Here is a 12,849-nt window from a genome sequence, read left to right as displayed (position 1 = left end):
AATTGCACTTTGCTTCCTCCACTGAAATAATAGGACTCCTTATAAGAAATCGCTATAACAGGGTTATTTGTCTCCATCGCACTCGAAAATCAATAGATTTTCTGAAGCTGAAAATAGGGTTTTGAGCAGGGGTGAAATTCAAAATTTTTCCCTACTGGTTCTGAGGCATGGCTTGGTGGGCTTGGCAGGGGAATGATATTGCAAAAACTCCATTCCCACCCCACTCAGGGGCCAGCCAAAAGTGGTATTTGCTGGTTCTCCGAACTACTCAAAATTCCGCAACTGGTTCTCCAGAACCTGCTGGATTTCACTCCTGAATTTGAGGCTGGTTAAACACAGTTGGACAAAATGGCTTGACATCTGAATTGGGCGCTGACTTAAGGCTATGGGCCAACCTGAAACAATTCAATTTCAAAATTGAGTGTCAATAAGGTTAAGTGGCTCCTCTAAATCAGGGGTGTCAAACTCGCAGCCTATGGGCTGGATACGTTACACGCTGGACATTCCTACCCCCATTTTAGCGAAGGGAGAAAAGTCACGATACGTCACATTACAACGTGACGCCGTGAGTTTGACACCCCTGCTCTAAATGAAAGGTAGGACACTAGTAGCTCCTAGAGCAAATCAAGGCATAGTAGTTTCTGAATTTGATAATTTTTTACCAGAGGTGAAATGCTACAGGTTCGCTCCAGTTTGGGCAAACCGGTAGTGATAAAAACTACTGGTTCGGGCAAACCGGTAGTTAAAAAAAGCTACTGGTTCCTCCGAACTGGTATTTCCGATGATCAGCTGTGCAGTGGAGTTTAGCTATTCCTATAGCTATTCCTATTTAGCTATTAGGATTTCCTGCTTTCTAGCAAAACTAAATCGTGCGCCACAGCTCATTCCCCCCCCCGCTTCTACTTACCTTCCCAAGCCTCTGTTTGGTGCACACTGTGCATGCAGCTTGCATTTGGCGCACAGTGCGCATGCGCGGCCAGCAAACTGGTAGCAAACTAGTTCAGATTTCATCACTGCTTTGTACGTATCATTTAGAATTTTAAGCAAGAGAAAGATATTTTTATTTGCAGACGGTGGACATATTAACTTTTTTAGTGTAATAATTAAATCTGTATATGACATTCTTTCAGCAACAGGCATAAACAAATGCATTCTTCCACATAAAACACACACACACACACACATATATATAGTGTGTGTGTATATGTGTGTGTTACCAAATCTATAGAATACGTTTCCTAGTAAACTCATGAAACCCATTTCCTCAGCTGAGCTAATGGCAGCACTTCAATTGTTTTTTTTCTATTCAACTCTTCCTAGTACTATATATATATAAATACAATTGTTCTTTTGGTAATTCATGTGATATTCCTTGCAATGGACTAGCCAACCAATCACCCACATACAGCTAGGTCATTAGCAAGTCAGTCATAAATTGATGGCACATGATATGGAACAAAGACCCAAGTGATATGGAATGTTCTGTTTTAGTCATGGATAGATTGTCGAGATAGACACATCTTCCATTTGTAGAGTGAAGGGGGGCATTGGGAATCATTTTGCAACTCACATTTTACCACAAACCCTTCGAAAAGCAAATTATTTTTAGCAAAGTATATTTAAAAACAAATTGTCACCACAATATTTAAGAATGAACTATTATGCAAGCTTTCTTAATTTGTGTATACGTGTGTCATCTTTTTCACTTACTCTTAAGTCAATTAACATAATTACTGCAGGAGTCAAAAAGAGGGCTGTGAAAATATTTACAAACCCCTTGCATCCTGGGCATACATTGCTTTAACTCCTACCCTCAAAATGATGCTGTAGAGCACTCCACACCAGAACAACTAGACACAAGAACAGTTTTTTCCCAAACACCATCACTCTGCTAAACAAATAATTCCCTCAACACTGTCAAACTATTCACTAAGGCTGCATTACTATTACTATTAGTCTTCTCATCGTTCCTATCACCCATCTCTTCCCACTTATGACTGCATGACTGTAACTTTGTTGCTTGTATCCTTACAATTTATATTGCTATTGTTTCCTGATTGCTTATTTGTACGCTATGACTATCATTAAGTGTTGTACCTTATGATTCTTGACGAATGTATCTTGTCTTTTTATGTACAGAGAGCATATGCACCAAAGACAAATTTCTTATGTGTCCAATCACACTTGGCCTATAAAGAATTCTATTCTATTCTATTCTATTCTATTCTATTCTATTCTATTCTATTCTATTCTATTCTATTCTATTCTATTCTAATTCTATTCTATTCTATTCTATTCCAGCAAGTGTACAAGTCTATTGAAATTAATGCTTTAAGTGTTCTTCACTCTGTGAGAAAAATTAATGTTATATATCTATTATAATAATATGTCCCAATCTGATGGCTCACTGGGAATAAATAGTTCAATCCTAATCTTTAATATTGAATGTTTTTAAGTGTTTTTGTAAAGATTTTTTTATACAGCTAAGCCATAATATGTATAGTTGCATTTGTGGTTCATTAATGTTCTGCTAAAATGCTAGAATCTAACTGAATCCTGTTTCTATATTTCCTTCCAGCAGATTTACAATACTGGGCTCAGGAAATATGCCACCAAATAAAAGGGAAAAAGGTGAATCCTAAGGCTTTATGGATGTTTATACCTTTTCATGTTTTTTCCTGGTTTGCTCTCTTCTGATATCTTCGTTTGTTAGAGAAGTCTTTAAGTGGTGAAATAAAGTCGTAATTTGTAAAACTGCTTGGTTGACATAAGGTCAAAAGGAAATTATGAAAGTATAAGAAACAGAAAACCACAAAGATTTCCTTGGCTTTAAGCCATAGGAATTTTTTAAAAATTGTTGCAATTTGTCTGCAGTTTGCTGGGTTTACTTAACAGATTATCATTACTACTACAGGAAACAGTATATTCTTTTCTTTGCAGGATTCTCCTTGTGATACATTTGTAAACACAAATGTAGCGCAACCTGCTGGCCTTCAGCTTTTGGGAGAGACTTATTTGCTGGATCTTGACAAATATTGCTTTCCAGATGAGGTACATTACTCATGTGAGCATCTCCTGGGTGGAAAAGACGATCCTGAGAAAATACTTTACGGATCGAGAGAAAATTTTCCGGCATTGTTTCTAACTAACATTTCTGAAGACGACCACTTTAGACAGAGTCCTATGGAAGATGAATACACGGACAAAGTATCCCATGGCCAATGTTACTTACCTTTAGTCAGCCAATCTGATAGCAAACCAGCATCACCCTTCTCTGAACCACTAGAAGTGGGAGAGAACGATAGCTTGAATTACTTCTTCGCAGGAACGGAAAATCTGGAGGAATTAGTACACTGCTGTTGCTTGGACCCATCATGTGCAACGGATCCTATTCATGCTTCCTCACACAAATACCTGCAGAGTTCTTGTAATCATTTCACTTGTCCCAAGATGAGAGATGTTGATAATGAAGATGCTGGTACTTCCCTACTATTGTCCGAAGAAAAGCATAGCTTTGCCAGCTCGTCTTGTAGACAACCTCCTAACAAACTGGACAATACCACAGATTCCTTAAAAGAAAATGGATCTTCTCTGCTAGGCACCTGTGGTTTGGAATCTTCTTCTGTAGACCAGAATGGGTCAGCAAACAATATGGGAGACCAAAGTGAGTCATCTGACGGAAAGGACCAGAATACAAAAAGAACCTCTGATGTTTCAGATCCACCAGCAGCATCTGGTAAGCCCTCTATAGGAAGCCCACTTTATTGTTCGTATAAAAAAAAAAAAAGGTAAAGGAGTCTCTGCGAATATTATTCCGCTAGTCGTTGACAACTATAAGGGACGGAGCTCATCTGCGTTTCAAGGCCATTGAGCCAACGCTGTTCGAAGACATTTCCAATGTCATGTGGTCGGCATGACATGAGAAAGCACTGTTACCTTTCACGTAGCGCCTGTTACCTTTTCACCAAAGTGGTACCTTTCTATCTACTTACATTTGTATGCTTTCGAATTGCTAGGTGTGCAGGAGCTGGGTTGAGGACGAATGTTCACACGTTGTGTGGCACTCAGGTCTCAAACTTGGGCTGCTGTTTCCAGTCAACAAGCCCAGCATCTTAACTTCTGAGCCACCACGCTGCCCACTTTTATTGTTAGTGAGGGGTAGATATTATTAAGCATCTGCAGAGCAGATTGCAACATTCACCTTATATTGAAAAAAGCTAAATAAAGACAGGTTTTGTTAGTATTTGTATGGGAGACTAAGAGATCTGAGTTCTATAGATTATGTTTGGAAATTGAATCAATAGGAAATGATTTCTGTTTTGAAGACGACATACATAGATGTAGCAGTATATACAATTTTAGAGGTCAATGAAGAAGACGAAGAAGAAAAGCAAGTCAAATGAAGGCATTGTAGACCTTAGATCTATACAAATCTGAACACTGAAATTACATTTGTTCTTTACTCATTTTTGAGAATACAGTATAAAAATGTAAGCTAGAGCTGAAAAGTGGAAAATCATGTTTAAAGCAATTACTTCACATTTCTTCATAGTAAGGTTGGCTCTGCATGTTAATCTAGCAGTTAATTTTAAAAATCATTTAAATAAGGCAAGAACATTTATTTTTCTCTGGGATTTTGGAAAGGTTAGACCCAATGTGATTATATTCTGGTGCCAGTGGTTTTTCTCCACCCAGCGAACGAAGTATCGTTTTTGGCACTCTTTACCTTGGTCAAGCTAGTTGGCTAGCCAATGTTGTGGTGATGGTTAAAAGAGAAAAAAAACATTCACAGTGAACCTCCAATTACAAATAGAGATGTACAACTAACGGAGATGAAAATATTAGTCATACTTTTTTATGGCATCCTATATTGTACATTTTCCAAATATTCTGGGCTATGGTCCTTATCATTTACAGTTGAGAAGCAATTAGCTATAATAGTAGACACTGTAGTTTAATGTGAGTGTAGAGAAGATTGTTGTATAGAAGCACTTGAACAATATTTTCAGGATAATTTGATGAATAATTATTTTTTGCCCCTTGACAGTTATCTTGTTAAACAAAATATGGAATATTCACAATGATGACCACAACAATTCATTAAACGTGGGAGGAATTCATTCTAGGCAGCAGGTGGTGCTATAGAGAAGGCACACGTCTTGATAAATGAGAGTGTTTAATCAAAGGAACCTGGAAAGTGCCATTCCTGCAGGATCAGATTGGCAGGCAGATATTATAGGACAGAGATCCCCAACCTTTCCAGCTTGGCAGCCCGGCCCAGCGGGGGGATGGGATACGTGTGAATGGCAGGCCATACGTATGCACACACCTCCATTTGCATGAGTGGTGGGCACACACACCTCCACTCATGCAAAGGACCTTCGCGAGTGGAGGATGCTTGTGCTCATGCACAAAGCTCAACTTGTGCGAGTGGCAGGCACTTGGCTCCTGCCCAAAGCTCCACTCACGTGACCAGAGGGCACTTGAGTTTGCATGTGAAGCTCCATTCACACTTGCCCATCTCTCCCGAGGCCCTGTTTTGAACAGGCCACGGCCCAGTAGTAGGCTACGGCTCGGGGGTTGGGAACCCCAGTTATGAGATAGCTGGTTGCTCAATAAACCAGACTGTATGCCATGTAGGGCTTTATAGGTAACAACCAGCATCTTGAAATCGCACCTAGAAACAAAGGATGAAATCTACAAGACTAAACAAGAGCTAATTATCAACATATGTACTTACAGACCTTTGACCTGTATAATGAGGGTAATTGGGACCAGAATTTCTGTTGCAGAGTGACGCAGTGGTCAAGCACAATGTCACATGATTTAGCAATGGAAATTCTGGCACTTCTAGCTGCTGTTGTTAAGTGTAATCACAAGGTTGTTAAGTAAGGAATCACATGGTTGCCATTTGGGGCTTCCTGGTGGCTTCCCCCTTAACTTTTCTTGTAATTGTGAGCCAGGCACTAAGCACCTGGATCACAACCGTATGATCATGGGAACACAGTAATTGATGTAAGTCTTTGTACTTACATCAATTACTGTGTTCCCATGATCATAAGGTAACATTGTTCAGTATCAATGTAACTTCAGTCACTGAACAAGTATTCATTAAATACGGACTACTTGCAGAGTCAATCTCAGTGCTTTCCAAGTATTGCATTCAGTGGGATCAGTAGAAGAGAATACCCTTCCCTTTTTAACCTCTGCATACTCTCCAAATTTAATTCAAATGTTTGGAGGAATCTCAAGAACAGATGGGCGAAATACTCATGCAATGAACACAACATTCACATAATATTGGATGAGGCCTGGAAATTATCTTGCATTTTAAAACATTTTCCTCTTCTGGTAATTAATTCCTTAGCAACATAACTCTTCTCATCTTTGTTCCTCTACTTCAGTTCCTAGTTATTTTGGATTAGGAGTCTATAATTTATCTGCTTTTGCGCCACTCTAAATTATTAATCAAAAGTTGATGAGAAAAATCATAGCAGTACCCTCTATTTCTCACATGAAAAGTAAATGTTTCTCTAAGAGATTGCCTTGGAAAATGTTGTAAAATGTTTTTGGTTTTTTTAAAATATGGGCGTCACCTTCTTTTTTCTGTAGCTAATAGAAATGTACACTTCAGCAAGAAGCAGGGGAGGAATTTTTGGTAAGTTTTTTTCTGACATAGGATTAGAAATATAAAACTAATTGATGCCTTAATAGTGGTTAGATGATCAGGGTGCTCAAGTGTTCCCCAGCAATAATTCTCTTTTCTAAAGTAAACAAATAAACACGGATACATTTATTTAATCAATATGTTGAATACACACAGTGACTGGCTTCATATAATATACTAAATTAAGACACAACAAAATACTGCAGGACTTAGCCTATTGTGTCTAACCTCTGTTCTGCTCTTAATGTCTGTCATCATGAGAATAAAATAGAATCTAATTATATTATAAATTATCCAATCCAAACGTAACCCATTATATTAAGCCATGGATAATTAGCTAAATCACAATTATCTGAACTTATACAACAAACCAACATAAACCTTGCCAATTTGCTTGCGGGGTTCACACCTTATGTTAAACTAAAACTAAATTAAGCATATTATGGCTCAAGTGCAATTTATGCAAACCTAATGCCAAAATGCTAATTGGTAGAATGTGCAAACACTGCAATATACTGCCAATGTCTTGATTCTGATTAGGTGCTTTGGTAGTGTTACAGTACCGCATACAGGTAGTGCTGTATTTATTTATATTTATTTATAGTAATTGTTGTCTGGGCATATGTTTAAAATGTCTCATTTTGGCTATTTTCAAAGAGTATCCCCATTAATCTGCTAAGTAATTTGAATGAGAATTTTTTCAGAAATGCAACCAAGGTTTATGAAGACAGTATTTTATCTCCAGCTGATGTTTTTATTTTTGCACAAACTATATCCTTCCTCGGAATATTGACTAGTTGCAGTTCTCTTACTGTCATATTAATTATGTCTGCACCTATTTCCCTCTGCTTTGACCCCTTTTAGGAAATGTGACAGGAAACGGGAACTCTACATTCATTTCAAGTGGACAAGTCATGAATTTTAAGGGTGAAATTATTTTTGTCTATGTTAGTCAGAACTCCCAGGAAGGGTCAATGTCGCCCGGATCAAGTGACGACAGCCTGGGGAACCCAGTGCAAGAAGAAAACTTAAACCGCTGTGAGACATTTGCAGGCAATGCTGACCAGTATAAAGAAAAATGTGCTGAAATTAATACATATCACAGCACGGAATCTGGAGAACCTCAAAGCACCATAGAAGGATACAAGAGGACTTTTGGACCTATTGGTCAAGAAGAGAATTGTGAAAGCCAGAAGAAGCACCACTCTCACGAAGGCTCACAGCCTATACAAGAGGAAGGGAAGCCAGGATATTCTTAAAGGAGATGGTGGATTGATGCAGACTAATGCTTGTTATTGGTATTTGGTCAAAAGAACTGACACAACTACCATTCACTGAATGTGATCTGGAACCGATGCGGATAGCACCAATTAAGCAAAGGAAGCCTTCTGTCAGTTGCTGAGATGTCAGATTGCCAACTGCTGGTTTACAAGGGGGTTCTTTGCTCCAATATAAAAATGGTAGAGGAGAAAGTTGAATACTATTAATGCTATGTGGAATATTTTGGTTTTCCAAGAAAAGGGTCGTGTTTTGGGATTCAGAGATGAGATGCGTTGTGTCATTGCTGTTCTTCCGGATGCCAAGGATTCTGTTACTATGGAATTGACACATGCTGCTTAAGACTCATCCATAGAATTTGTTTTTAGAATGGTAGCTTCTGTTTATGCACAGTGGTAACATTAACACAGCTGCCTTAATCTTTACTGTAGAAAATACAGATAAAAGTTCAGTAAAACGTAAGTTAGTTTTGTCTGTCCTCATGTTGCAGATACAATTTCTGCCTCTCTTTCGTTCATTTAAAATATTTCATATTCATCACTTAAATATGTTCGTCCATGAACTTTAATTTTTCGAAAGGAAATTGGAATTTCCTTTTTTGTCACCCTACACTCCTGCTGGGTTGTGTCGTGTTTTTTTAAAAGTTTGCCCCTGAATGAGTAGCAAATTGTAAATTGTGCTTATAGAACAGCATTCACTGTTTCATTTGCTATGAAGCCCATGATGCCAAATTAAAACAATAAAACTTAACACTTTGTGTGTGCCCACAACTCCTTCCCCCCCCCTCCGTATTCTCATTAATGGTGTGAAAAAAGACTGACTGCTCATGAGCACTTTTTCTCAAGACAGGCAGGGAAGATGGGCCTGTCTATTTTAGATAAATAACTTAATAACAATCCAGCATTAGCATTGTTCCCAGTCATGGAGTGGCTGAGCAACCTGAAGTACAGTATACACCAGTGGTGTCAAGCTCAAGGCCCGTGGGCCCACAGGTTGCCTAGATCTGGCACGCAGGGCTAATCTGGAAACAGCAAAGGAGTGGCCAGCAATGCCTCTGCCAGCGCTGGCAGGGGGTTGCAGGAGGTTGTCGCACCCGAAAACAGAGTTTGCAAAGTTATATGCGGTCCTTCGAAGCTCAGTTTTTGCTGACAGAGGGTTGCAGGAAGCCGCTGCAGCCAAAAACAGATCCCAGAAGCCTGTTTTTGCTGGCAGAGCACTCGGGCCACCACAGGCACCTCCGCAACATGAGTGACATTGAGCTGGCAATGCCCCCCTGCCCTTCCCCAGGTCAAACACAACCCTGATGCAGCTCTCAATGAAATCAAGTTTGACCCCCCTGGTATGCACAGAAAAGCTGACTGGTTCATTTAATTTCATCAAATCACCTTAATTCATATCTGAGGCATGGATTACAATCCAAAGGACAATACAGTCCTTTGAACTGAAATTATATTGTTCTGTATTGATGCTGGCATACTAAGGCTCCAAAGCTCAAGGGATCTCTCTTGACATTAATGATATGCTGTATGCAGTGTATCTTTTAAAATGTGTAAAACTACAGTAATAATTTTATGAAATGAGGAAGTCAGTTTTTAGGCAATGTTTATAATAGTTTTGTTTGCTACAATTCTAATTTTGTAAAAATAAAAAAAACCAACTAATATTTTACCAGCTGTCCCTTTAATACTCACTAGCTGTGTATTATCTCAATATTTCCAAAACTTGTGATGGCTAGTAACTATTCCAACAACTTTGATGTATGGAGTACCAAAGAGTCAAAAGTTCAGCTTTCCTTGGGCTTTATTTGCAACTTTTCATCTTTTTCATCTACAAGTATCCCTTGACTTAAGACCACAATTTGGCCCAGAACTTCTGTTGCTAAGGGAGATGGTTATTAAATGAGCCACGTTCAACTTTATGGACCTTTTGTTGCCATTGTTAAGAGAATCACCATGGCCATTAAATAAGTCTGACGTCCTCTATTGACTTTGCTTGTCGGAAGCAGGCTGGGAGGATTGCAAATGGTGATCATGTGACCCTGGGACGCTGCAACTATTATAAATAATGCTGGTTGCCAAGCACTCAAATTTTGCTCACATGACCACTGGAATTATTTGAGGATCAATTATAAATCACTTTTTTCAGCAGTGGTGTAACTTCAAATGGTCATTATACAAATAGATGTAAATCGAGGACTGCTTTTATTGAATTAATACCTATGAAAGTGATGTAACAGTAACGGAATAGACTGACGCAAATATGGCACAATGTCATTCTGCTATTTCTCTAATTTTGAGTGGAAATTAAAACTTCCATTTATTAGGAATATGGAATGAAAAGAAATGAATGAAATCTTGAATAAAGGGTACAGATTCATACACAGTGAGGTCTGTGTTTTGTAGTAATTTCTTTTCAATCTTGGAGGAAAGAAAAAGGTATAAAATAGATTTGAGGATACTATCATTTATTGTGTACTACAAGCATATTGTGTTGTGAGGACAGATCAAAGAATCTATTCCATGATAAAGAATAAAATGTTAAACATAATGGTTCTAATGTTAAATATATACAAAAAAAAAACCAAGATACATATTGTCAGCGTTCCAGAAAACCCTCCTTGGAGAAAAGACTCCGAAGCAAACATCTTTCAAAGTTCTTTTACTAGCATAGGTAAGCTGGCGCAGTTGGTGAAAATCCGAATCTGGGGATCCGGGTTCCTCCCTCAGTAATACAAACCCCAAAATCCCCACCCTCATAACCTCTATGCTGATCACATGCTCCAATCTTCAATCGTCCCATCTCGAGACATCACTCCGGCCACTCCTTCTCCAGATGCGAGCCCAGCCTGACCTTGACCGCCAGGAAGAATGTTATGTCTAATAATCCCTTGTACCACCACCTCCTCCCCTACTTTCCCACACAGGAGAAAGTGGCAACATGTGGAAGCCTTCAGCCTAATATGGCTTCCAAAGCTGACACATATACTGTCCCATTGGAATCCAGTATCCAGAATTCAATAAGCACTGAAGTTGAACACATACCTTATAAGCAGTGTTAGTGTTTTTATAATACTTAAGCAAAATGTATACAGGTAGTCCTTGACTTATGACCACAATTGAGCCCAAAATTTCCTTTGCTAAGCAAAACAAGTTAAGTGAGTTTTGCATCATTTTACAAACTTTCTTGCCATGGTTGTTAAATGAATCACTGCAGTTAAGTTAGTCACACAGTTGTTACGTGAATCTGGCTTCCCCATTGATTTTGCTTGTCAGGTTTCAAAAGGTGATCACATGATCACAGGATACTGCAACTGTCATACATTCCAGTTGCCAAGCATCTGAATTTTAATCGTGACCACGGGATGTTTCAAAGGTTGTATGAAAAATGGTCATTAAGTCATTTTTACACTGCCATTGTAACTTTAAGCAGTCAGTAAACAAATGATTGTAAGTCAAGGTCTATTTGTAAATCGTATTTATAATAATCAAGAGAAACATTGGAATGTGTTGTTATATTAAGTCAGATGGGCTACCTAGCTTAGAAATAACTATTCCAAAATATGGCAGTTCTTCAGTGTCTTCCTATTACCTGCTTTTGAGATCTGTGTGTGTTCTATGTTAATCTTTGAGATACTATTATGGTCCATCAGAGTGGGGTTTTTTTAACGGATTTTCTTTTCAGTCTTAATATCTTTCCATTTGTTGTCTATTTTCTGTATCATAATGATTTTTTTTCTACCAATATTAGTTACATATGTGGGTTTTAACCAGGGGTGAAATCTACTTACCTTCCCTACCAGTTCAGAAGTGCACGCACCATGTCACATGCACCGCAGAACCTCTGTGCATGCATAAACCCTTCTGCGCATGCACAGAGGGTAAGAAACAGGTTACTTCCTGGTTAAAACCAGGAAGTAACGACGACCAGGCAGGTGGGCGGAGTCTCACACTGCCATCGCTACCGGTTCTCCGAACCACCCGCTGCCATCATTACTGGTTCAGCCAAACCGGTAGCATTTCACCCCTGGTTTTAACATAGGTTTTTCCAATATCTATTTTTAGTGAAATCTCTAGGGAATGTTTAATTTCCTCAATGCAATTTTAAAAGAAAATTTCCTGATGTTGTTCAGTTGCTAATTCGTGTCCAACACTTCATGACCTACGGACCATAGCATACCAGGCCTCCTCATCGCCACTGTTTCCTGGAGTTTGCCCAAATTCATGTTCATTGCGTCGATGACACTAGCTATCTCATCCTCTGCCATCCTCTTCTCCTTTTGCCTTCCATCTTTCCCAACATTAGGGTCTTTTCCAATGAATCCTCTCTTCTCATTCCATGGCCAAGGTATTTGAGCTTCAGCTTCAGTATCTGTCCTTCCAAAAACCAATCGGTGTGGATTTGCTTTAGGGTGGACTGATTTGATTTTGCAGTGCTGTCCAAAGAACTCTCAAGAGTCTTCCCTGATACAATGCATGTTTTATTCACACCTTTGTCAAACATATACTCTTTTGTGGACTCATCTTTTACAAATAGATATGTTGTGCAGATGCTTCACTGGAGAATAATAGATAGTAGAAGACTCTATTTATTGTTGCCACAGATTTTTATGAATCACATTCACAAGATATAAACGGTAGGAAATCTGAGATCACACTGGCATTATAATATTAAAGTGATTATGTGGAAAATTAGGAATAATTTTCAAGAAATGTATCCTAGAAGAAATTAGCTTCATATTTGACCTAAAACATTCATTTGAACTTGAATATTAAAAATCAGGATAAAGTTGTTCAATGGCAATCAGAAAGAAACAGAATTTAATGTTGCACTAAATATGAGATCAGATTCATATGAATGATACAAAGATCAGGTGCATTTTGGTGCACTAAATAAATATTAAGTTG

The 12,849-nt window shown here is 38.6% G+C and overlaps 1 protein-coding gene across 4 annotated transcripts in view; it reads left to right on the top strand.

The window, feature by feature from the left end:
* TNFRSF11A (TNF receptor superfamily member 11a) overlaps positions 1-8,702 on the top strand; it is a 50,584-nt gene extending 41,882 nt beyond the window's left edge. For 2 of the 4 annotated variants that reach the window (XM_058178060.1, XM_058178058.1), the window contains exons 8-10: positions 2,582-2,631; positions 2,941-3,736; positions 7,532-8,702. In XM_058178060.1, the coding sequence (XP_058034043.1) occupies positions 2,582-2,631; positions 2,941-3,736; positions 7,532-7,926 (1,241 nt within the window). In that variant the 3' untranslated portion in view covers positions 7,927-8,702. Of the gene's footprint in view, positions 1-2,578; positions 2,632-2,940; positions 3,737-7,531 lie in introns of all 4 variants that reach the window. The other 2 variants (XM_058178059.1, XM_058178057.1) reach the window with 1 other exon arrangement.
* The last annotated feature ends 4,147 nt before the right edge of the window (positions 8,703-12,849 follow it).

This window comes from Ahaetulla prasina, chromosome 3 (assembly GCF_028640845.1).
Source record: "Ahaetulla prasina isolate Xishuangbanna chromosome 3, ASM2864084v1, whole genome shotgun sequence".
Classification (NCBI taxonomy): domain Eukaryota; kingdom Metazoa; phylum Chordata; class Lepidosauria; order Squamata; family Colubridae; genus Ahaetulla; species Ahaetulla prasina.
The sequence above is the reverse complement of the archived record's forward strand: the minus strand, read 5'-3'. Positions and strand labels throughout refer to the sequence as shown.